The following is a 26,447-nucleotide window of genomic DNA, read 5'->3' on the forward strand; positions in this document are numbered from 1 at the left end:
ATCACTAACCTTCAATATGAGCAATGATAATACTGATAATAATACTTAGCAAACACCATTAATAATGCATATCTAGACTATTAAATAAATGCAATCTATGAAATGTTATTGGGACTTTTATTCTGCTGTTCCCAGAAGTGGCTGCATATGATGATTAGAAGCTATTAAAACATCAGATTTACTGACCTGTTTTTGAAGGTCACAGACTTCCATACTATGCCTATACATTAATAAAAATGAAACAAGACTCAGAAATGAATTCAAATTATTTTATTGTCACCAATTAATGAATTAGGTGGTTCATTTTCACATCAGCAAAATCAAACTCTCATGCTTCCGGCGTCTCCATCATTCATCCATCATTCATTCATACATACACTATTTCACTTGAGATTACAGTAGAACACTTCTAGTTTAGATATTAGAAAAAGTGAAAATGCCATCAAGCGCATTAAGCTGCAGTTGGGTTTTATCATAATGCTTTGACTCAAATCATAAGCAGAGTACAGTCAAACACCAAGAAAATGCACTTTTTTAATACACTAGTGAATATCTGAGATTTAAATGTGATGTTTAGATGAAATGACAGAAAATATTGAATGCGCTCAACAACCATATTCAGGATGGGTGGACAGAAATGTAAATTTCCTGGGAATAAATTAACACTCTTTTTTTTGGGAAACAGAACAAGATATGACACTGGGATATTTGTATGCATTAAAGGGCAAAAAAAAAAAAAAGTGTAGTTATGCTCTATTAGCAGACTACATAATTTCAACCTGCACCTCAGTTCATAAAAATAAACAACTGAGGTCCAAATCAAAACTATTTGTGGTAATCGAAAACATGCCACAAATGTTGTCAGTAGAGCATAACATCTATAAATGTGGAATATTCCTTATTAACAAGACCTTTCTAAAATACCCCTTGACTGACCACTGTGAACAATAGTTTTTAACATGAAACATAGATTTCTATCTAAATCATAGAAAACCATGATCGCCATAGCCTTAAAACATTTTTTTTTTTAACAAAAAAAAAAAAGTACTGTGATGTAAACGGCAGTGCTATCTAAATGCTAAACATACACAAATACATTTAGGCTATGTCTTTTTATGAACCTTAACAAAATGGTGCAATGAGTATTCTGACTAAATTAAAGAAACAAGGACATAGTAACAAAAAAAAAACGGAGGAATTAATTTCATATGGAACAAAAGTAAATAGGACTGATGTTTACTTACACCTTCAATAAAGAACAGATATTCAAAACAGAAACTCACATGGTTGATTATATGGATGTCAAAATCAACTAACTCTAACAGTGCGTATTTGGGACCATTCACACTTGAAGTGCAACATTTAAAAAAAAAAATGTATGCCCGTTTAGTTAACAATCATGTAACAAAAAGTGTCATGCCATTATCAAGTCCTAACCTCATTCAAACAGAGGACATCTGAATGTCATAAACGAGTATACATTTGCACACATCCACCAAATAAAATCTGACCTTGGGATTTGAAAGATCTGTTTTCATTTCAAATGTTTCTCTGCAGAGACCATAAACAAGAAGCGGATACAATCAAAAGTCAACGTGCATGTACCTTAGATGATTTACATACGTTTTTCCACTGACGTGCTACTGTATCTGTAACTTCACTGGTGTGTTATGACACACATCAGTATGAAATAAAGGTCAAACGATGGGATGCAGACCAAACAGGACCAGAATTTTGATTACATTTTTTTTTACTTTTTTTTTTTTTTTTTTTTTTTTTTTTTTTAAGTATAAACCTGTATAACACAGACAATTCCATCAGAGTGGATTCCCAATCACAAAAAACACCCCCAAATTTTTTGCACAAAATCCATCCTTCAGTGAGTTTGTATGCCGACTTATGCACCATCCTTTCACTTTCATTACAACATCAAATCACAGTGTCCTCATTTGCTGGAGTTCAGAGTAGAAAAGATGTTTTAGACTTTTTAAACAGCCCTCTAGAGCGCAGGAGGAAGCTGAGCCTGATCGTGAGGATGCTGCGGTTGGCATAAGACACAGTTTTGGTGATCCTGTGAAGGCTGTTTGGGTTTTACTGGCAGTGAACATTCACACGGTAAATGAGGACGATGGTGAGTCGATCTGGTTCTGCTCAGATCAGTTCATTACAGCATAAACTGGAAAAAACAACCACAAAGTGAAAAAAAGTGGCTTTGCACACAAACTGCTTTCTGTAGTTGAAGCTGGTGGGGTGTTTGCATGTTCAGTTTTTCAGCATCTCAACAGCATGATCGATTCTGATGATCGTGATGTAAATGCGGAGTGAAAAACTGCTTTGGCAGGAGAATCTACAATTAATAAATGCCATTATTTTGGCTCATCTCAGCAGATGTACCCTACAGAAAGTAAGAGGAAGCAAACTAACAGCGTACAAAATAGGGGACGTGAGCGCTCAGTAGGACAGCTAGTACAGGACTGGTCAATGGCATAGATAATTTTGGGAATAGATGGTTCGGATTTCTTTGTGGCTTCAATTAATGACCCCATAAGTGAAAAATGCTCTGTTCTGGGTCATTACGTTACCATTGTATATCAATCGCTGTGGCCAGATACTCAGGCGTAGATCTGACTTGGGCCTCCGGTGTGAGCATTGTCAGCTAGTCGTTCTTGGGTGGGTTGGGTAGGTTTTACGATGCTGACGTAGTCGTGGACACTGACGTCCATGTTTTTAGCTCGGAGAGCTGCGGTGTGAAGCTTCTCCAGGAAGTCTGGCATGCCTGTGGGACAGAGAGGAAGTGAAATGTGAGTGAACAGGTGTCAAGAAACAGCAGCTGCAGAAAGGGCAGATTTCAAGGACGACTTGCACGATGGCAGTCAATTCATCTGTGATACTAACATGAGTACAGTTGCATTCAGCAATAATGACAGTCCAACTGGAAACACACTAGGGTTGGGCGATGTCTACCAAATTGGCATCGGACAATGTCTACAGTGAAACATTGTGATGGACGACCGAGATAAAACGATTATTGCTCCCATTCTGCCCCCTTTCACTCCCCCATAAAAGCCCAATTTCACATGCAAATCAGTAAAATAATGTAACGTGACTTTTGCAAAATGGGACGTGCTTGATTTATTAATGTTGATTAGACTTATTCATGCTTTTAAAAGATTTATTCATGCTTTTTAAAACTTGCACTGTCTTGCACTATCCTTGGGAGGATAACTGTGTATGCGCTCAGAGACGGAAGAGAACACAGACATGTAAAGTCAACTTTTAGCTAAGGTGTGCGCCTAAACGTTCAAATAGACGCAAAAATGCGTCAAAAAGCGGCGCTTAGTGATTATTCACGTAAACCCTCGTCGGTTATGTAATAACTGAACGTAAACAGTTGAGAATCAAAATATGTGTGTAACAGTAAATTTGATCGGTGCGGCTCTTAAAGTGATAGGGGGCTATGATGCTGCTACGACTGTGTGCTTAATATTAATCAAACAACAAAAGACAAAGACAAAATCACTTACTGCTCTAGACTGAAGGACTTTTTGTAGCTTTAATAAGTAACAAATGAAGTTAAATTCTTACAGTGAAGATTATGCTGTTTTTTTTTTATTAGATTATTTATATATATTGCTATCTTTAAATAAATCATTAATTTAAAGTTTTGGTCATATGGCCCATTATAATCGTGTTAAATGATCGTGATTACAATATTGACCAAAATTATCGTGATTATGATTTTTGGCATAATCGAGCAGCCCTACTTCAAATTCAAAGAAGTTTTCACCCCCAGCTCTTAATGCATGTTTTTTCCTTCTGGAGCATCAGTGAGCATTTGAAACTTCTTTAATAGTTGCATACGAGTCCCTCAGGGTGAAAAGATGGATCTCAAAATCATAGTCATTGTTGGAAAGGGTTCAAATACACAAAAATGCTGGAAAACCAAAGAATTTGTGGGAACAACTATCACAAAAAAAACACAAAAAACAGCTGTGGATCATTCAGGTAAGAACACAGTATTAAGAATCAAGGGGGTGTAAACTTTTAAACGTGGTCATTTTATAAATTCAACTATTATTTTCTTTTGTGGACTATATGTAAACATCTTTTATGTGAAATATCTTATTCAGCTCAGTACTAAATAAACAATAAGAAGCATTATACAAAATGCATGTTATTTTGGTAAAATAATTAACATTTTGCAGATTCTGAAAGGGGGATGGAACTTTTGACCTCAACTGTAGGGCAAACATATAAAAATCATATATAATTGAAACAAACATGATGTGAATATCATTACAACTTAAAATTAACTTTTAATTTTAATATATTTTAAATGTAATTTATTACATTAATTTTCAGCATCATTACTCCAGTCTCAAGTGTCACATGATCCATCAGAAATTAGGGTTGGGCGATGTCTACCAAATTGGCATCGGACAATGTCTACAGTGAAACATCGTGATGGACGATGACATCGGGGGGCGGGGTTAGGGGTGTGCCCGAAGCGTGAAACAATCAACACGTTATACGGAGCCACTAAAAGGTTAGCCGCTTGCTAGCGGTAGCCTGTTGCATTACAGTACATGAAAGTTCACTTACCACATACACAGAGTAAGGAGAAATGTCTGATAGGATGATGGCGAATGATTTGTAGATCCTGAGCACCAATGACAAACATCTAATCTTGTCAAATGTGTGGTAAGTACTGCCGCTCCATAGTATAGAATCCTTGTGATCGCGAATCTCAAAAGTGAAAGTGAAAGTAAAATGAGAGCGCGCAATCGAAAGCGGTTTCAATAGCGACTCCCTGATGCCCGCAATTTATATACAGTCGCCTATACTTACCCAACGATATAATTGCGAGAAAAAGTACTGAAATATTTTTTATCCTCCCATCTCGTAGGCTATTTATTCCCTTTAGAGTTTCCGTAGTACACTTCATTTCCTTTCCGAACACGGAACTGGGATGCGGTGGATTGTGGGAGAGGGAGTGGGGGGAGGAATGTCTGTCAGTCTATCGTCAGGCATCGTCTATCGGCCCAACCCTATCAGAAATCATTCTAATATGCTGATTTGCTCCTCAAGAAATATTTTGTATTATTATCATTAGGGCTGCACGATAAATCGCATGCAATTGTCATGCGCATCTTGTCAGTAAAGCCGGTTCTGTAATCAGTAGTAAATCTCCATCACGCACGTGCTTTCAGATGGAGCAGCATTTACTACACAGAGCTGTAGTTCACTGAGAAGCTGCGCAAAACCGCATTCATAATCGCAGACGATATCATCGATATTATAAATTGATATTATGAAATCGCACTGCAAATGTTGTTTGCGTAGTTTCTCAGTGAACTACGTCTCTGTGTAGTAAATGCTACTCCATCTGAAAGCACGTGAAAATACCACATTTAATAACATGTTTTTACTTCAAACTCACTTCATAATGTCAGTCGAGTGTTTGAAATAAATCCTTCTGTGAAATGTGTGGCTTCTTACACAGAATAAGGCACGCAACGTATTTCATAGTATTCTAAGCAGCGATAAAGGCTATGTCAATTAGCATTGCATTATTATATACTTTATTATAATGAAAATTAAAATAATAATTATAATAAGAACTCAGATAAATCATATATTGTCGTAGTCATGTGTTTATTAGTCACGTTGAATCAATGAAAGCAGTTAAATCTTCTGTTTATTTAGCTACCCCTATAGGGATTTCCTGGGTTTCTTCTGCAAGGTGTATTTGGAGTTTCCACGCGAGAGCGCCCTCTGGCCTTCGGATGGAGGTTTACTACTGATCACAGAACCGTGCTTCACTGACAAGATGCACATGACTATCGCAGCTTTTCCCTAATATCGACTGTGTTATCATTGCGTTTTATTGCAATTTATCGTGCAGCCCTAATTATCATGTTGAAAACGGTTGTGCTGCTTCATAGTTTTGTGGAAACTGTGACACATTTTCATGACTCTTTGATAAATAGAAAGTTCAAAAGAACAGAATTTATAAAAAAAAATAAATAAAAACTTGTTACACTATAAATGTCTTTACTGTCACTTTTATTCAGTTTAATGCATCCTTTACATTTATGTCCTGTAAATTCTCTCAATTCCCTCATATCAGCACTGCCAGATAATTTTCGACCCTGGATCCAACCCACTAAAAAAAAACTCTCAATTAATGTTTTTACAGTCCAAATAGGAGCGCATATCACAAAACAAAAGTGCATAAGACAGGGGGCTCACCACTAGACACCATCCAGCTGACGCAATAGCGAGGGAAGACCGTCTGAGGATCATCGCTGTAAGTCAGCAGGTAATCAAAGCCATTCTGTTGAGACAAGATAACTAGCTTAAGACGGCAAACTAATACCAACCGGAGACAGACTGACACACAGGAGATTCCCTATTCTCACCTCGTCAAATGACCTGTGTGGACGGATGACCAGCTTGGACTGGTAAGAGTGAACTCGGACAAACTCCTGGGTTTCTGGGACACTGGGGTGTCTGACGGCTCTGAAAAGAGAAAGAAGGCACACTTAATATAAAGGACACACTTCAACCAATTAACACTAATTATAATGTCACTAAATAATGCCTATAAAATGGCACCAACAGTTACCTGGAGACTAATATCATTAAGTTATTCTCCATGTCAACATGATACCGGCGCACGTAGACATAGTCTCTGGAGTACATGGGATACTGCACAGGAAAGGTCAACAAATTATAACATCAATGACTATTAAACACTGTAAATACTAACAGGCATGTTGAAGTAGCTGTTAAGAATGTACATTTATTCTATATATAAATACTTACGTAAAATACCCTTTACTTAGATTTTTAAGCCAATCGCTTTGCATGCTTAAATTAAATGTCAGTCTATTAGGATTTTGAAGTTTTGTAACTTCTTAAATAAGGAATTTTTTAACAATGCAAATAAATCCAGCATGGCAGATTGATGAAACACGACAGAAAGAAGATTAAGCTTAACGGCTTTTAAATCTTCAGTCAACTAGTACTAGATTACACTTCTGTTAATTCGACTCGGGCCCACTCACTGCCCATTGCAAAAATCACAAGGACGTTTTCTTGTTATGACAGCATGCAGAGGAGAACTTGATTCAGAGCTTACTGGAAAATGCGTCGCCCAATGAATGACCTCGGTGCCTGTGTTGACGTCCCTGTCCACCATGTCCAGTTTGATAACCAGCGCGTCCCACTTCTTTCTGTACTCTGTGTCCAACTGGAGTAAAGGGAAATATTTGGGAGTCTAAATATAACATTCAAATACCAACAGCAGATACCAACCACATGCATACACACCAAGTTATGCCTGAATCATGTAACTGGGTTGCCAACTCTCGCATTTGGCGTGAAACACAGATGCAGTCTCAGGCCACCACACTACATCTCACACCAAATAACAAGACAACACAAAATGCATTTGAATGATGCTTTCTTTCAAATGCATTTGAATGACCCAGATTTACCTAGCCTTATCGCCAAATGACTACAGCCCCATTGACTCCCTCTGCCAATGCATTGATGAAATTAACAGTTGGATGTGCCAGAACTTTCTTCAGTTAAACATGGAAAAAACTGAAGTTATTGCATTTGGAAACAAAGATGAAGTTCTCAAGGTGAATGCATACCTTGACTCTAGGGGTCAAACAACTAAAAATCAAGTCAGGAATCTTGGTGCGATTCTGCAGAGACCTTAGTTTCAGTAGTCATGTCAAAGCAGTAACTAAATCAGCATACTATCATCTCAAAAACATTGCAAGAATTAGACTTGGAGAAACTTGTTCATGCCTTTATCACCAGCAGGGTGGACTATTGTAATGGTCTCCTCACCTGCTTAACTGTTTGAAATTCATTTTAAACCTCTTAAATCAATTTTTAAATCATTTTCAAAGTTTTTAAATTCCTTGTTTTATTGTTATTATTATTTTATTTTATGTAAAGCACTTTGAATTACCATTGTGTATGAAATGTGCTATATAAATAAACTTGCCTTGCCTTGCTCCAGTGCATAACTTGTATTTTACTCTTTTATTCTTTATTCTGTAAACATTATGAGTCACATGCATATTCCCATTGTGTGAAACAGTCACAATATCTAAGTGCATGCAGGTCGTGTTAAACTTCAAAGATGCGCATGTATGCATATCCGATAGGAGTGCAACAGAATAAAGAACGCAATAATTTAGATTAAAATATTATGATTTTCACCAAATATTTGTTGCTGAACATCAAATTTATATAAGGAAGTATATATAGAAACAGTAACTGTAATGAAATCTTATGAGTCCCCTACATTTACAGGAGAAATAACAACAGTAACATGTTATTCATGTGTTCAGAAAATGTGTGCCAGCAGAACATCTGACCATTGAGCTGGTAAAACTGTGTTTTTTCTTAATTATGTATAATTTAGTGATTTTAAGTGGTCTTACTTGCTTTTTTAATTATTATTTATAAATTAGGCTGTAGGACATATGACTTGCTCGTCCTTCTCAAGATATACTAGGAAGATAAACAGCACGCAATTGAGTGTTGAAAAGTTTCTTTAAAATAAAACTGTGTATTTTGTAGAAAATTAACCTTAATTATTAAGATGAAACTAAAAATGAATGGTTGCATCCTCAAAACCTCATATAGGTGCCTGTGACTGGTTCAGACCATGTCATCTCACTCCAGCCAGGTAACCAAAGCTGGCAACCCTGCATGTAAGGCGTTGGAAGCTTGAACGGATGTAGTTTTACTTTGTCTTGCTGTAATAATTGGGTGTTTAATATTAAGTCAATTATTTAGTACCTGAACATTGAAGAATTGCCGGGGGGTGACATCTGTATATGAACCAAACACTGTAAAGAGAGAACCAGTCATGTAAATCCATTGTTTGAACAGGACTGGACAAAGTCACTTTGATGATCAGTTAAATTTGATATGAAGGGGTCCTTCAAAGTGCATGTGCCATTGCAAAGATACCCTTTTCACAAAGCCATTCAAGTCTCACATGAATTTACAAAAATGTATTTATTACTAATGAAGGACACAATAAATACATGCTATTATAATTTAAAACGTACCTCTGTATTCAAAAAGATGGCTACCCTGGATGGGTCTCCTCCAAACTCTGACGTTTTTCTTCTCCACGACCACCTCCCAGCCTGGATCCGCATGCACGGCTGTCTTTGGGTTCACATTCTGGCTTCTCACCGACTCCAGTGCCTGCAGCTCCCATGCACACCTAAAGCACAAGTTCAGACAAGTTGCCTTAACCACAATAAATGCATAAACAAGAAGATAAAATGATACCAAATGTGTTAAAAATAAGTTCAAATAACATTTGGCTAAATTGCGCCTCTCCCCTCATCAAAGCCACGCCCTCTAACAGCCAATCCGATGCCATAACACCTAAACGTGAAAAGTGATTGACAACTAGAGAGCGTTTCTGACTGGTTAATAGAAGGGAGAGGCGCTATCTGACCTGCACAGCTAAGGCCCGTTTGACAGCAAACGCTTAATATCAGATAATAGCGGTGTCTTGTTTCCAAAATTACAAATAGCACCATATAATCAGTCCAGAAGTGAGGAAAGTACCTTTTCAGCTCATCATCTCCAATCTTCTCGTCTTCCCACATGAAGACCCCAGCCAGTGCTGCTAGGAGTTTTCCAGTGTGGGCATGTTTGCTCTGCAGGCGCCGCCATATGTTGCCCACCAGTGTCCACCTGCTCCTCTCAGAGTACAGGTTTGAGTACAGCTCTCCTATCTGAAGGGCCCTTCTCAGCCTCTGGCCCGTCACAAAACTACAATGGTTGGCGAATATAGACAACAGTCTCTCCTTCTTCTTTTTGTCGGAGGCCAGCTTGTTCGTTCCCCTACCTGCTTTTTGGATCCATGACACCAGCAGGCCCACGCGCTCACCCAGCCACGACAAACTCCACGATTTGCTATTTATCGCACCACTTGGTTTAAAAGTGCTAAAGCGTTGCAATCGGACAGCTCTGGCCCCTATATTGCACACGGGGCGATGCTGGACGGAGGGGAACATCTTTGTTTCTAGAACCACGACTCGATGATTTCTAGATTTGACTTTGAAGTGCACTTTAATGCGCCCTGAATTAGCTAAAAAACAAAGATTTACTATACAAATTAGTTCCCATGTATTGATAGGACTGAGACAAGTGCAACGCAATGTCAAATTGACATGCACTAGCGATTATCTTGCAAAATAGTTAACGACAGGTTTTAATGGACAACTAAAATGCACCAGAGCATAATCAATTATTTTTTTCGTATTCTAATCTCATATTATGAGACGCTATCTTAGTAATTTACTAGATAAACAAACAGTTCGACATTTGCGAACAACTGCAATAACAGATCAACTGACTAACGTAGTTAGTTAGCTAGCCAACATTCAATGACATGCGACCGCGAGCAAACTGCGATTAAATCAACGAAAACAACTCGAATGTTTTCAACGGTATGTCCTACCCGGTATTTTATGACAGCTAAACTGATTTTCGTATTCCTATCGTTAAATTAATCTTACGTTTATCCTCCTGCGTTAGCTTCATGCCCTCACACCTCTCTAGAGGAGTGCGAGTTGCGTCAAACATGACTATTGGCTACGCCCTTCTCAGTTTTTACGAGTTTCTATTGGCTGGCTCTTACGTCGAGGATGCGCCTCTCATTCTAATAGGGTAATAAGGCTGTCTGTCTTCGTTGGTCGCCACCCTGGATCAACCAGCAAGTTCACATGCCTCACCTTAAATCAACCCATGGTAAAGGTCCTCTACAACTATAAGGTTAAACAGATTTACCACGTGTCTACTCCGTGCTGTAAGTACACATATGTACACTACCAGTCAGAAGTTTGGACACACCTACTAATTATTATTTATTATTATTATTATTATTACTACCACATTTTATTATTCGTCATATGTTGGAGTAATAGTTAAGTAATAGTTACGTAAGTAAATATTAAGTAATATATTTTGTAAAATTCATGCGTAGACACAGTCTATATTGTTCTACTAAACTTCAGGCATCTATCTATCTAGATATATTGATTCTTGTCTTTATTGGTTCAAATGGGCAATAAATGTCCTATCCAGTGTTAGGCAGTTACTAGTAAATAGTTACAGTAATAATATTACTTTTTGCATAATTAGTAGTGTAACTAATTACTAATAAGATTTCAGTAATAATATTAGTTGCCATGCATAAAACAGCTCGTCACTTAGTTACTTTTGATGCCTCAACACCTACTGGTTTGAAGTCCAACAATCCAATAATTCATAGATTTATATTAATAATTTTCATGATTTGCACAGGCAAATGAAGTCACCAGTGAAGCAGGCAAGCTTGGAATATGGAAAAGCTTACATTCAGCACATGGAAATATTGGCATTACATTGATTTTGTCAAGAGAAAAGATGATCTAAACACTTATGTGTAAGTTGTGGCATTACATGGCTTGCCCACCCACATCCCTCTGATCCTGATATAAATTGTATTACTAGAATTTAAAAAAACTTTTTTTTTAGAAAACGAAACATTTTCTGATGAACTTATGTGAATTCTTTTGATAAAATACAGTATGAAATATAACACAATGAGAATAATACAACACTTTTACTTAAACATTAATATCAATCTTTTACAAGCGTTTGTAATAACTTCTGACTGTGATCTAGTGTGGGTTTTGGTAAAATGATGAGGCAGAAATATATTGTTAGTAACATTTTGGAGGAATATTTGGGGAAGATACACAATTACAACTTCTGTGGGGCATGAAAGAAAAGTAATGTAGCCTAACTAGTACTGTAAAAATATTTATTGTTGCCAGAAAGTAGTAAGTAACATAATAATATTACTTTTGAAAGGAGTAATTAGTAATGAGTAATAAATTACATTTTTTGAGTAACTAGCCCAACCCTGGTCCTATCTGAAGCACAAAAATCCTATGCTCCTGAAAGGAGAAATACTCCATTGAGGTCGCTTTTTTTCTGTGGCCACATGGGGGAGTTCTAGCACAGCGTGCAGGAATTGAAGCATCACCTTCATAGAGTTTCATCTCAGTCTATCTCATGACTTCCGATAACCCAAGAGAGGAACAAATAATACAAATAAACAAGATACAAATAATACAAGAAACGCCTTTGAAATCTGACAGTACAACACATGACTATTAATAATCACTAACAGACAACATTTAGGTTTAGGACAACAATTCAGTTTTATCTTTATATATACACAATGATTGGCCCATTCTTTAATAATTAAGAGACTGTATTAAAGAAACAGACTAGATTTAGATATTTGTGAACAACACATTTCTGAATATATATCTGTTCTCCTTTTTCTAAATCTTTTTTTTTTCATATATAATTTTATTTTAATTCTCACATGTCAGAGAAAATAAATACCAAATCAATTATGAAATTCCAAAACAAATGACTCAATTACATTTAGCCTACAAAAAGAACATTCTTTAAACATTTGAAGTGAAGTATATTTGGAGTAGATGCTGTGTAAAGTCTTACTTGAATATTTGAAATGTCTGGATTCTACAGATTTGGCATTTTCCAGATTGTATAGTTACAGAGTGGTAGTAATGGTCGACAAGTCTAAGGTTAAGTAGTCTTTTTTTACTACCATCGCCAAATAAGACCAGAGGGCGGGGTTTGTCCTTTGACGTCACTATCCACCGAAGACGGCCCCGCCCTCGCACTCGGATGATATATGTCTTGCGTGGACAAGCAGGAACTCATCATCTGGGGCCGGCTGAAAGAGGTTTATTGCGATTTTTTAATTGATTCAAGAGCTTAACACAACTAGCAGTGTCTTGTTTGTAGTCTTAAGCTTTGAATTTACTTAATTTACCCGACGTTAGTGCTTAGGAAAGAGCGAGAGCATTGACTGTCTTACCCCGCGCGCGCGGAAAGCGGCTACGGGAAGTTGACTGGGCGGGTTACAGTGTCAAAAATATCTAAATCGACATTTATCGACGGTTTTCTTTGAGTGGTGAGTAAAAAATATTTTTTTTAGTTATTCTAGTTGGCAGTGAGTGATATTTGTCTTACTTTCTCATCGACGTTTTTGCTTTGGCTTATTTGAACGGTTAGAATGAGCGCGAGCTCTTGGCTTTGTCAGCTGACTCGCGATGTTTAAACGTGGAAAAAAATGCCAAGGTCTCTTTACGGTTAGTTAACAACACAGTGTCACTGATACATGCTGTTTTCTGTATAAAGGATTTATTTTTGGGGTTATTTTGGTATTTTATTAAAGCGGTTGTGATCAATAACGTTAACGTTATATTATCTGTTAGCGGGCGTGAATGAATGACGACACGTGTAGCCGGTGTTCAGACGAACAATGCTAACGTTACCGATCAGATTATGCTACCAACACTGTATTTATCCTACTGTAAGGGTAGGTGTACATGTTAATAAAGCCTCACACCTTATTAATATCATGCTGGAAGCAAAATCTGATAGGTAGCACTTTTCGCTATCGAATAACGTTAATGCTACCATCTGTTTTAACGGGAGGTAGCAAAATCTGACAGGGTAACGTTAGCACAAATTGTCAGAACACCGGCGCTCTCAGAAAAGATGGATATTGCCTTGTTAACCTAAAAAGCCCTACAACATTTTTATATTGAAATAGTGTAAGATTTTATTTTCCATTAATATCAACGAATTGTAACTGCTTAAAGCGGTCATTTTTATGGTTGTTCTCGAGTAAATTGGTTCCTCAAGCTAACGTTAGCAAGGAAGTGCGTGTCTAGCGCGAGCGGGGAGAACTGGCTCAAACAGCCCTAGAGTGACAGTCAACCGCATTTCATCATTTATTTTCTGCGTTTCTTTGCCAATAAATTCTGCATTGCAGGAATGTACTGGAAAGCCACATGACACCGATGCGCTGACGGCTTAATTTGAATAGTAGTCGCTGTTTGTTGTCACAGAGCTTAAAATATTAACCAAAGCGCTGCCTTCTCGGGCTTGTAAAACAAAGTGGCCCGATTGACACTGATCACTGTTTTTGTAGTGCTACATATTGTGACCTTGAACGTATTGGTTTGATTATTGTAACCAAAAAGCCATCGGTTTTAGTTAATGCGTAATCAGTTGCCATATGGTGTATAGATGTTATTTTAAAGAGTTTTGTTGTATGATTATGCATGCATGCATTCTGTCTGTTCTCGATGCGCCCCCTTTTTTGTACAGTGAAAGAGTTTTCTAGAGACCTTCAGCTCTGCAATATGCAAAAACAGTACAGCTAGTACTAGGCCTGTCGCAAAAATCAATATATCGACTTGTCGCGCAATATATGTCCATGACCTCAATAATTTTTGGTGACGCAATATATCGCCCATTATATTTACTTAACAATTAATGTCACCATGTTTTGTACAGAAAAGAAGGTCAGGAAAAAATCTGTAGATGGAAAAATCTCCTCAAGTTTTGTGCATTTTTCTTTTTTTGTACTTGTTACTTTGCACATTTTGTTAGAAAATGTTTATTTACTATTTATTCAGGTTTTTTAAGGTATCAATGGTCTTTAAAATGACAATAATATCGCAATTATTTCTGGGGCAATATATCGCACAACAAAAAGTTGTTATCGTGACAGGCCTAGCTAGTAATGCTTTAGTGTGTAATATGGTGCTTTTCCACTGCATGGTACGGCTCACTTTTCCACTGGGTACAGTACCTGGTACTTCTTTTAGTACCACCTCGGTTGAGGTTCCAAGTGAACCGTACCGTTTGGCTGTTTCGTTGTCTGTTGAGGAAGTACAGACGTTCCTCTCGTTGATAGCAGAGGAGCAGATCCAGCGAGTGCTTGATGGGGCGACGCGGAATGAAAAAGTTTTTCAAGAGTCGCGGCAATAGAGGCGGCGCAACTATAACGACATGTGAATAATCACGGCCACTCTAAAGCGGTACTGAACTGCAGTGGAAACGGAAACCGAGCCGTGTCGTACCGTACCGTACTGAGCCGAGTCGTACCACGCAGTGGAAAAGCGCCAGTTGCACAATGGATGTCCGCTCTGTCTGCATAATTGCCCAAGCCAAAACAAACTGTAACAGATCTAGTCTATTCAGAGGATAGCAATAGGCCCTCACTCCACCCTCTCCCTTAACGTTACACATCAGTTTAGAGCAGAGCAGTGCAGACTCTCTCTGGTGTCTGGATTGCTTTGATTTGCTGGTTTAGCGAAGGGGTGAAGGTAGGTCTGAGGCAGAAAACAGATTTAGAAACATTGAGTACCTCAATTTTCTGGGGATTAAAATATCCAGTGTGCTGCTGCTTGAATTATTTATACATATTTGGTTCTCTTCCCTGTAAGATTGTGAATTCCCCCCCCCCCCCGTATAACTTGAAAACCATCTACGCACAATGGTGTCGACAACTCTGGCCACAGTAACGATTTTGACCACCCTTGCCACTCAAGGGGCTCTGACAGATTATCTATGGCTCCTAGTTGTAGGCTTCATCATAGCATTTATCCTGGCCTTTTCGGTGGGTGCTAATGACGTTGCCAACTCGTTTGGTACGGCAGTGGGTTCAGGTGTAGTTACCCTTAAGCAGGCCTGTATTCTTGCTACTGTCTTTGAGACACTGGGTTCTGTGCTGCTTGGAGCCAAGGTCAGCGAGACCATCCGCAATGGCATAATCGACGTGACTATGTACAACGGCACGGAGCACGTGTTGATGGCTGGATCAGTCAGCGCTATGTTTGGTGAGTAGTTTATGAAGCTTACTACTTGTTTGTTATATATTAATGATTTTTTTTATATGAAAAATTGAGGTTTCTCTAAGTATTTCATTTTCACTGGCCTTCAGGCTCTGCTGTTTGGCAGTTGTTTGCTTCTTTTCTGAAGCTTCCTATTTCTGGGACCCATTGCATTGTGGGAGCTACCATTGGTTTTTCACTGGTCGCCAAAGGTCAGCAGGGCGTCAAATGGCTGGAGCTTCTTAGAATTGGTGAGTCAGCTGCATTCACAAGAACGATCCATTTGTAGTTGCACTTGTATGATTATTCTGGTAGTCAAGAAACTGGAGATGTTTGTTTCCTAACGTGTCATTGTTCTTTGTTCACTTACAGTTGCTTCTTGGTTCCTCTCACCTGTCCTCTCTGGCATCATGTCTGCCATTCTTTTCTACTTTGTTCGCAAGTTCATCCTGCAAAAGGTAAATAAAATGATCTTATCTTTAAACTTAGTTTTCTTTGAATGTAGAAGAAGAATATTATAAGGTAGGGATGTAACGATTCACTCAACTCACGATTCGATACGAGATTTTGATTTCACGATTCGATTTGATTCACGACAAAATGAGATTTAAGACAGATTATAAATTAAATGTGTCCTTTTATTATTGCTTGCACGTTTCTTTGTGAAACTGAAATATAACACTATAATAATATACTAATATCGCACTTGCATATTACTGCTCTTTTGTTGGTTTTGATTGCTTTTATTGTCCTCATTTGTAAGATGCTTTGGATAAAAGCGTCTGCTAAATAACAAAATTTTAATTTAAAGCCCCAAATCAGTAACCCCAAAAAAGTAATGCAAACAAAAAAAATCTCTTCATATAAACAAAGTAAGGGTTTGCCTGTGCTCTTTCCATTTAAAATGAGAGGCAACCACTGCATTTTAATCATGATCCAAACAAAGATGCTGCATACATGGAACATGAACAGTTTTTAATCTAAGTTAGGTTGTATAATTTTGAAATTTGAAGCAAAAACAGAATGATTTGACTTCAGTTTTGTGAAACTATACATAAAAAATATCTGCATGAAAGCGGAGCTGAATGAGATGCAGATTCACTCTCTGCCAGCAGGTGGTGCTTAAAGCGTTTCCTTGGTTTCCGCTGTAAACAAAGCAGCGCTGCACTTATGAACTTTAATATGCATTATACAGAGGCAAGATGAATAGAAAAAATACCATTTAAACTTTTCTAAAGACCGTAAGTTCCCCTCAGACATGCATTCATATAAACTCCTACCCCTAAATGAATGGCGATTTGTTTAGTTTCTCAACTGATTTGAATCGTCACATATTTAAATTGATTTTCAACTGGCTCGCAGTTAATCATTACATCCCTATTATAAGGTCATGCCAAAGCTGGGTGTTGGCTAAGAGTCTGTACTTTGTCCTTTGCAGAAAGATCCAGTTCCCAATGGTCTGAGGGCCCTGCCTTTCTTCTACGCTGTTACAATGGGAATCAACCTGTTCTCCATTATGTTTACTGGAGCACCGAGTGAGTATCGCTCTATGTCTGCCTTTTGCATGTCCATTAACACCCTAACCAGATGCCCAGACTCTGCCAGACTGTGTTTACAGTGCATAAGGCAAAGCAATGTTTAACCAGTGGGCTCTGGAGAACTCAGTGGAGCACTCATGACGTGGACATGTGGTGCCTGTATTCATGATCTCAGTCAGTGTTTTTTCCTTCTCCATCATAGGAGAGAAAAAAACAGTGGAATAAAGAATTCACGCCCATCAAAAAAAAACCGTCAGCCACAGTAGAGAAAGCACCACATTTTTGAGTGCCGTTAACTGTTGAGCTCTCAATACTTTTGCCTTTTGAATTTGAAACACTATTAAATGAGCAACCTTTGCTCCTTTTTGTTTTCTCTTACCCACAGGGCTCAACAATTCAAGAACTCAACTGGCCTGGGCCGTTAAATGAAGGCTTCAGGCCAGAGTATGACGCAATATGCACCCTCGGAGTGTGTACACACATGCACTCCCAGGCGGGTGCGCTTTACGTAGGCACAGCAAGGTGCAGCATACACGCATTCACATAGCAACACACATACCTTTTGCCTTAGACATCCTAATGCACTATGTAAGGCTTCAGAGAAAGTTTTTATTATTATTATTATTTGGACAGTCTATAGCAGGGGTGGCGAACTCTGGTCCTGGTGAGCCGCAGTCCTGCTGAGCTCAGCTCCAAGCCTAATAAAAACTCACCTGCCTGTAGCTTCCTAGTAACCCTTCAGAACTTGATTAGCTTGTTCAGGTGTGTTTGATTAGGGTTGAAGCAAAACTCTGCAGGGCTGCGGCTCTCCAGGACTGATGTTCGCCACCCCTGGTCTATAGTTATGTAAGTTAGTTATGGGAAGTCAGTATGTTTTTAAATAAAGTCCTTAAGTTAAGTACTTAAATTAAAGTTCAGTAATAAAGATTGTTTAATTGTTAAAAAAAACCTTTTGACTTATTAATGTTAAATGCTTAGTCCATTCAGATAATGTGTAGTGGTTTTCATCTGACATACTGAGCACAATTTCTAATGACTTTAAAGATTAATAGCCTCTCAAAATTAAAAGGCTGTCCTCTAGAGCCCATTTAATCATTCCAGTGTCACTTCAGGACTCTGAATCAATCAGAATGAGTTTTCTCTTCAGCCAAATTCATCAGCTGACACACACATCATGTAAGTTGTTTGAGTGCACCAGGTCAAAGACCTGTATCCTCTCACAAGTTCCCACACCAATTCAGGTTAATGTAGTTAGTCATAGTAGAAACATCTTAACATAAGCTTATCCTGATCTTTGGCCTCACTTAGTGACATCATCATGTCATCTGCTGTTGGATTAGCTTTAAAGGAACCACATCACCAGACACCATCCCTTCACTCCTCCCACTCTCAGCCTGTTTAAGGCAGTTCACTCAGGTTCATTTAATCCAGAGCATCTCCCAGGACAGGACAGGACAGGACAGGACAATACCAGCACTCACCAGGGGGGATTGAGAGGCATGCGGCATGTCATGAATTGTTGATCGACCTCCTTTGTCTTCTAAAGAGAGCTGAACACAGGCACACATGCCCTGTAAAATTTCAGACAGTATGTAACTAGGTCGAGTTTCCTTGAAGCGGAGTGTTTGCGCTGGTACTTGGAACACCTTGTTTTTCTGGTTTTAACCATTTGTGCAGTATGATGGTGACAACACATTCCAACTCACATACTGTACAAAAAGTTGAATCCATTCAAACTACTGTGGCTTGTGATATATAAGCGTGATACGCACATCATGTCAGGGATCCATTTCTAATAACCCCATTTCCCAAACATGGTGCCTCTCAACACTTTGTTAATCGTGCTATAACCCACCCCTGTTCCCAGTTTCAGCACACAGACATATGGTCATTCAGCAACCACAGTGCCTGGAAAGTTCTCCCCATGCAAAATACAGATGACACATAAGCCCTCTTTCTGTTTTTAATGCCAGCAGCCCTCAGCATTTGAGATCTGAGTAGGCAAACAATTATTTGTTAGTTCTCCTCTCTACTCTGTTTAGTTAGTCAACTAGTTTTCAAAATAACTTCTCTTAATAAACAACATTACTTTTTTCCCAGATTTTTTTTCTGGAAGTTTATACAAGTTGCCAAAAGTCAGAGCTAGTCTGCAGATTTTAGGCAGGGACAGTTGCCATATTTCCCAGAAAAGCTCATAGTGCATGATGGGCACAGACTTCAGACTGTGATTCTATCCAGTCAGAGGAGATCAAACATGTTTAACATTTTAAGCCGATTTTAGAATACATTGTTTTCATTTGTTGTGCGTCTCCTAGCAACGAGGCACATGTTTCTGCATTAGTTTATTGCTTTCATGACGTTTTGATAGAATGGTAGTGCGTGGACCCCAGTTACTGTATTATGCTTAATTTTTCTGTAACCATTTGATACTTCATCAGGGGTCTGATGCCTAGAGTTTTAAAATCTGTTCTGATTTTTAAAAGTCGTATAGTGTATTCCAGCCTTAACTTGTATTACTCATATTCCTAATTTAAGAATAAGGAACATGATGATTGGCTACACCCTCCCGCCCCCAGTACTTCAATGTTTGTTTTCCGGTCTGCTTCCCCTTTGGAAAAACAGACAGTGGGTTGTTTTGGTTTCCCTGGGGATATAAAGCAAACACAAAAGGCAGCAATAACAGACTTGTGGATTTGAAATTGAATGTTTTTATATTTGGCCAGACTTATTCAGCAGGACTCAAAACAGTTTACAGTGTCAAAAAGAACATTTTATTTAAAGCACCGAATCATTTGTGGGTGCTAAAATTGGTGGCAGGGGTCAAAAAACTGGGTGTGTCTCAACAGACACCAAACAACATTCTGGTGGTGCTACAAAGGTAGAATTTTATGACACCATAAAAGTTTATTTCATGATGTCAGTTAATTATCAAAAAATGCTTGGAACTTTTGGAACAGACACGAGGCAGTCAAAGACCACAAATGGCATAATTGGCATAAACACCAGTGCCCGGCCCACAATGACTCGTAAACCATCATCATCCCGTAACCAGGATGAGGTATAGTGCTGAACGTTTCTGGAAAAACAACTCGTGTTATTGTGTAATAAAGGCAATGGGATAGCACATTTTATTGTGAGGTGAAGCAGGAAATGAAGCCACTTCCATTAATTCATCCCACTGCATGATTGTGGTCTGGCTGCTCCCCCTTTTGTGGGGGAGTGTTTGTCAGACTACGTTGATGTGAGGATGAATGCATTCCCTGCCTAACTCGCATGCACAGGGCTGCATTTTCACACCATGAGCAGGAACCATGCCAGACTGCCATACTTGATAACTTGGCCCTATTCGTTGGCCTTTCTCTTATTTCCGTCATTCACCCGCTCACCTCCTCTGGCCACACCTGTTCTGTCCCTTTAGATGCTGCCAAGTCATTTGGGTGTTGGGGAAAGTTCAGCTGTTCCTCACATACCTCAGCGCTCTATTCAAAGAGTGTGGTGCTCCTTGTGTCTTGTCTCCTGAGATTGAACAAAAGTTGCATAACCAAAGCACGCAGCGGCACAGCATTCCCTGCAGTGTCCTGCAGTAGTACGTGCATGTGGCAAGGCACGGGAGTTTATGCCCCACTGCTCCCTGTCCTCTTATCTCTCAACCTCTGTTTATTTTTCACAGCCCTACTCTAATAAGGCCATATTTTTTCAGTTTCATTTGGACAAAGTCTTGCTCTGAATATTTCCAGTACCTTTTTTTTCACCCCCTTTTTGGTCTTGTGAACCTATGTTGAGGCATTTCTTTGTCTGTCTGTGGTTTTGGACCCTGTGGGGAATACGTAAATGGCCGACTTGCTCAGCCAGCACTCTTCCTTGAGCATGCAGCATGCATTCTTCATCACCGCAGCTAACACCGCAGTCTTGGCTCAGATATAACCTTTCTATAGGAGTGGTCACATTTTTTTCCCCCACCCGTCCTCCCAAAGAGGTGGGGGGGATATCTTGCCGCAATAGCCTTTTAAAGGGGTCATAGGATGCTACATGCACTTTTACAAGTTGTTTGAACTGAAATGTGTGTTGGCAGTGTTTGTACACAACCGCCCTATAATGATAAAAATCCACCCAGTGTTTTTTTTTTATCTGGTTAAATGTTTTCCCCTTTCTCAAATCGAGCTGATCTCAGATGCCTGTCTGTGTGACGTCACACAGACAGGCCCCTCCCACGATAGTTTGATTGACAGTAGCGTTTCAGCACAGACTGGACTGGTGTCTTACCTTAGACCCGCCCTGAGTGAGATGTCATCAGTCCGCCATTGTTTCACGGCTGGAGCAGATATAGACAAGAATGACTCCTAAGCGATTGAGGTGTTCTGTTGTTGGATGTAATAATGAACATATCAGTCGTTGTTTACTCCTGACATCTGAGCCGCTGAACTCGCAGTGGATTACATTTGTTTCTGAAGGGAATGCTCCCCCGATCTGCCTAAATGCGTCGTATGTTCGCATGAATCATTCATGATCCAGCTTCATCTACAGAAGAAGTGAGTATGTTTTGTAATGAATATTTGCAAATTGCCTTTCCTAATAATGTGCTAATTAGCAAGCTTCACGATGAATGCAGCTAAAGTAAACAGTCTCTCTGAGAGCAGCTCGGAAGAGAGGGGCGGGGGCAGCAGAGCTCATTAACATTTAAAGGAAAATGCTACAAAAATGGCTTGCTCTGAAAAGAGCTGTTTTTGACAGGGTAAAAAAGGTGTTTTTTACACTACCATTGAGAAACTTTATCCAAACTATGTTACAGACTTTTTATTAAGACCCCAAAGAATCATAACTTGTGGAAAATCGGCATCATATGACCCCTTTAAGGCACCCGCATTTGCTGACCATATGGTACAGTGGCCTTGTGCGCTGTCTTGTGTCACTGAAACATTTTGCTGCTGTTCACACTCACATCTCACCTGAGTGTTACATAAGATGACAGGCCTTGTGCTTGCATTCTGAATGTGACCAAGATATTTGACACTTGGTTGCAGTGGTTGTTTTGGCTTGCGTTTCTATGGACTCCGAAACAAGTAGAGCAAGTACATTTTTTTTAAATGCTTTTCACAATAGTCTTCTAACTGAAAATGATAAATGGGAGCTGCTGGCCTATGTATTATTCTCTGAATATGCATTTCCTCAAAAGGAGTGCAAGAAACTTTTGGATGAAGTAAATCCACTTATCATGTCTTAATGTTTAAGTCCAACACCATTACTAACAACCAGGAGTCCACAATGTCCCTGTTCATTCCCTAATGCTGTTTGTTGATGGTAGCACATGCTGCCTGTTGTCTCAAAAGCACCTTTCCTTTCTTCCCCACCTCTCCCTCAACACCCCTCTTGGTCCCTTTCCTCCTGTGAATGATGGGACTGCAGTGCTGGGCTTTGATAAGCTGCTCTGGTGGGGAGTGCTGCTCATTTCCATCGGCTTCGCCCTGGTCATCGCTATCATCGTTTGGTTTGTTGTCTGCCCTCGGCTCAAGAAGAAGATCGAATGTAAGTATCTGTCTTTAGTCTTTGTGTTAATTTTAACCATGTAAACCATAAAATTTATGTAATGATTAGCAATAGAACTATGAGTCCTATCCAGTTGCACGGTGTCATTTTCAGAGCACAAATGGTTAGCATAACCGTTGCCAAATAGATTATTAAAAGAAAGATAAATGGGTGGGCCCTTTACAGATGTGTTTTTTCTTTTGCATTGTACTTAGATTTAACAATACATCGCTTTTGTTTGTTTTATTTATAATATATATATATATATATATATATACACACACACTAGGGATATGCCGGTATCAAATTTTCATGTTGCGATTAATTGCTAATGCTTTTATTACGGTATTATCACGATATTGAAATTGTTTATAAAAACTAAGTGCTGTCATAATACAGTATAACAGGTTTAATAACTTTTTTCTTATAACAAAAATAACTGAACATTTCAAAACACTTTCAAACAATATCTAGGGCATGTTGTAGTCCAGATTAAATGTTAAAAAAAGTTTGAAAATAAATAGCCTATTAAGTCTAAATCAATGAACATCATAGCAAATACAAAAATTTGAATGGCTGTTTAAATAATTTAAACACCTTTCAGAAACAGAAAGTAGTGCAGCTGCTTTGTTTACAGGGTTTCCGGGGTAACGGCTGCATTTAAATGAATTATTATTATTATTATTATTATTTCTGCAGTTTAGTGCCATCTGCTGTCAGAGAGTGAAAGTGCGCTTTCATCCAGAGCGTCTCTCACATGTTCCGCCATGTGCTTCTCGTCCGTGCTTATTTACATCAGAGTGTGTGTGCACGCGTCTTTCACGCAGTATAATGCGGTGTTACGCATTTTGACCAGTTGATGGGAAAAGTATTCTTAAAATGCATTCAAAATTCTGAATAATTTGTAATATATAATTATTCATGGTATTTAGAAGTGCCCACGATAACAATATCGTGCATATTCATTACCGTAATATATCGCATTACCGAATACCGGCACAAGTCTAATATACACACACACACACACACACACTTTAAATTTTTAGGCCCTGTTAAAGTCTGGACAGAAATCTGTGGACATGCAAGATTTATTAGCCTTAGGCCAAGCACCAGGTGTTCATTGGGATTGGGGATAATACCCTGCAGATTAAAGATGCTGGCGGTGGACACCAGTTTTAATCAGTCACTTAGAAAGACGATATACTCTTTAAAGGTCTCATGACATGCTGCTTTTTGGATGCTTTTATATAGGCCTAAGTGGTCCCTAGTACTGTATCTGAAGTCTCTTTCCCGAAATTCAGCCTTGGTGCAGAATTTCAGCCACTATGAGCCAGTCCCACAATGAGCTTTCCTTAGGACGTGCCATTTCTGTGTCTGTAGCTTTAAATGCTAATGAGGAGGAGAGAGGCGGGGCAACTGCCATGCTTCGCTCGTTTGCAAGCCATGATGTCTCTCGAGGAAAAAAAAATATTGCGCTCGCCTCGCACGGTAGTAGCTCATTTTCTCATGGGCGGGCCAAATTCTCTGGGCGGGCAAAGCAGAGAAAGGGGAGGTAACCTTTCCCCGTATGACGACATAAAGGGAAGATTCCAGATTGGGCCATCTGAGCTTTCATTTTCTCAAAGGCAAAGCAGGATACCCAGGGCTCGGTTTACACCTATTGCCATTTCTAGCCACTGGGGGACCATAGGCAGGCTAGAGGAACTCATATTAATGTTAAAAAACCTCATAAAGTGAAATTTTCATGCCATGGGACCTTTAAAGGAATGTTCTGAATTCAACACAAATTAAGCTTTGTCAACTCTATGTGGGGTTTTCTTTGTGTAAATTATCCTTGCACATGCCATGCAAAAGTACTGGGTTTATTTGGTTAGTTTTGAAATGTAGTAAGAAGTAGTTTAACAACCTTATCTCAGTTACAGTTCATGGTAACAGAATTTTAATGGCAGCATATGTTTTATAATCTTCAAATCACATGACAGACAAAAACACGCAAAATATTTGAACAAAATGCACTTTCAAGAAATACCAGCTTTAGGTTAGGATGGTCTGTTTGTTGTAATACAGTTCTTTAACACAAACAAACCAAGTCATCTAGTCTTTATCTAAAGCTGTATAGTCTGGCTGTGCACTGACAGCCTAATTGGGTCAGAGTGATCCAATAATTGGTCTTTGGCTAGTGAACTGGAATAGCCGTGGTCCAGCTGAAGTGCTGACGGGGAAGTAGCTCAGGCTCTTTGAGCAAAGGTGTATGACTACGGTTCGATGTGGCTTTTGCTATTAAAGGGGTGGTTGATTGCGATTTCACTTTTTTAACATTAGTGTGTAATGTTGCTGTTTGAGCGTAAACAATATCTGCAAAGTTACGAAGCTGAAAGTACAATGCAAATGGAGATATCGTCTTTTAAAATTCTGTCAGTTTATTGCTTAAAAAAACGTCTGGTAGGGAATACAAGAAGTTGCTTCTCGGGTTCGTGACGTCACAAACCCAGATAAACCCCGCACCCGGGAAAAGGCAGCCAAGTAGGCGAGGCCATGCTGCGCTGCTTTAGAGAAGAGGAAGAGAAAACTAGGGGTTCACGTAAAAATCTATTCATATATGATTTGCGATTCTGTCTTCTAACGATTCTAATGTATTCACAAGTTTCAAAATCAGTGTTCTAAAGCAGTGGTTCTTAATACTGTTCCTTGCGTCCGCTGCTCTGCATCTCTCTCTCTCTGTCTTTCTCTCTAGCTATGAGAAGCGTTAAACATGGATGCGCGTGCATGAATGAATGAATGAATGAATGGGGCATTTATATAGCGCTTTATTGTGTATTGCTGTACACCCAAAGCGCTTTACAATCATGGGGGCTCTCCTCAACCACCACCAGGATGATGCGACTGCAGCCACAGGACAATGGCGCCAGTGCGCTCACCACACACCAGCTACAGGTGGAGAGAAAAGGGAAAGATAGAGCCAATTCAATGGATGGGAATTATTAGGAGGCCATGATTGACAAGGGCCAATGGAGGGAATTTGGCCAGGACACCGTTTTACACCCCTACTGTTTTACGAGAAGTGCCATGGGATTTTTAATGACCACAGAGAGTCAGGACCTCGGTTTAACGTCTCACCCGAAGGACGGTGCTTTTTACAGTATAGTGTCCCCGTCACTATACTGGGGCGTTAGGACCCACACAGACCACAGGGTGAGCACCCCCTGCTGGCCTCACTAACACCTCTTCCAGAATTTATTGACGCCGTTGTTTACAATACAACCGGAGCACATGTTGCTGAAGTGAGGGGCGGGATGTTTAGACGCGCACTAGAGACGGTTTAGCCAATCACAACACACTGGGCTAGCTAAGCAATCAGAGCCCATCTCCTATTTCTGAGGGCGGGGCTTCATAAAAACAGGAAATGATCAGTGCGTTTCTCAGAGAAGGGACAGAGCGGTGTGGAATAAAGGTAAATTATGTGAAAAATAATGTATATATATATATATATTTTTTTTTAAACGAAGCATTAAAGGGTTAGTTCACCCAAAAATTAAAATTGGCCCATGAATTACTCGCCCTCAAGTCATGCTAGGTGTATATGACTTTCTTCTTTCAGACGAATCCAATCGGAGTT

At 39.2% G+C, this 26,447-nt stretch overlaps 2 protein-coding genes across 3 annotated transcripts in view; one reads left to right on the forward strand and one right to left on the reverse strand.

Annotated features, from left to right (window-relative positions):
• Nucleotides 1-1,737: 1,737 nt before the first annotated feature.
• On the reverse strand, nt 1,738-10,635 carry LOC107686474 (stAR-related lipid transfer protein 7, mitochondrial-like). Its single transcript, XM_016483511.1, has 8 exons — nt 9,619-10,635; nt 9,105-9,265; nt 8,830-8,879; nt 7,145-7,255; nt 6,629-6,711; nt 6,423-6,522; nt 6,253-6,337; nt 1,738-2,776 (listed from the first exon to the last, which is right to left on the reverse strand). The coding sequence occupies exons 1-8, from the start codon at nt 10,068-10,070 to the stop codon at nt 2,613-2,615; spliced, it is 1,206 nt and encodes a 401-aa protein (XP_016338997.1). The 5' UTR covers nt 10,071-10,635; the 3' UTR covers nt 1,738-2,612.
• A 4,433-nt stretch (nt 10,636-15,068) lies between these two features.
• Nucleotides 15,069-26,447, forward strand: part of slc20a1b (solute carrier family 20 member 1b) — a 16,657-nt gene continuing 5,278 nt past the window's right edge. For both annotated transcript variants that reach the window (XM_016483513.1, XM_016483515.1), the window contains exons 1-5: nt 15,069-15,776; nt 15,881-16,021; nt 16,143-16,228; nt 17,209-17,305; nt 22,712-22,831. In XM_016483513.1, the coding sequence (XP_016338999.1) occupies nt 15,434-15,776; nt 15,881-16,021; nt 16,143-16,228; nt 17,209-17,305; nt 22,712-22,831 (787 nt within the window). In that variant the 5' untranslated portion in view covers nt 15,069-15,433. The remainder of the gene's footprint in view (nt 15,777-15,880; nt 16,022-16,142; nt 16,229-17,208; nt 17,306-22,711; nt 22,832-26,447) is intronic.

This window comes from Sinocyclocheilus anshuiensis, unplaced genomic scaffold (genome assembly GCF_001515605.1).
Source record: "Sinocyclocheilus anshuiensis isolate Anshui unplaced genomic scaffold, SAMN03320099.WGS_v1.1 scaffold838, whole genome shotgun sequence".
Classification (NCBI taxonomy): domain Eukaryota; kingdom Metazoa; phylum Chordata; class Actinopteri; order Cypriniformes; family Cyprinidae; genus Sinocyclocheilus; species Sinocyclocheilus anshuiensis.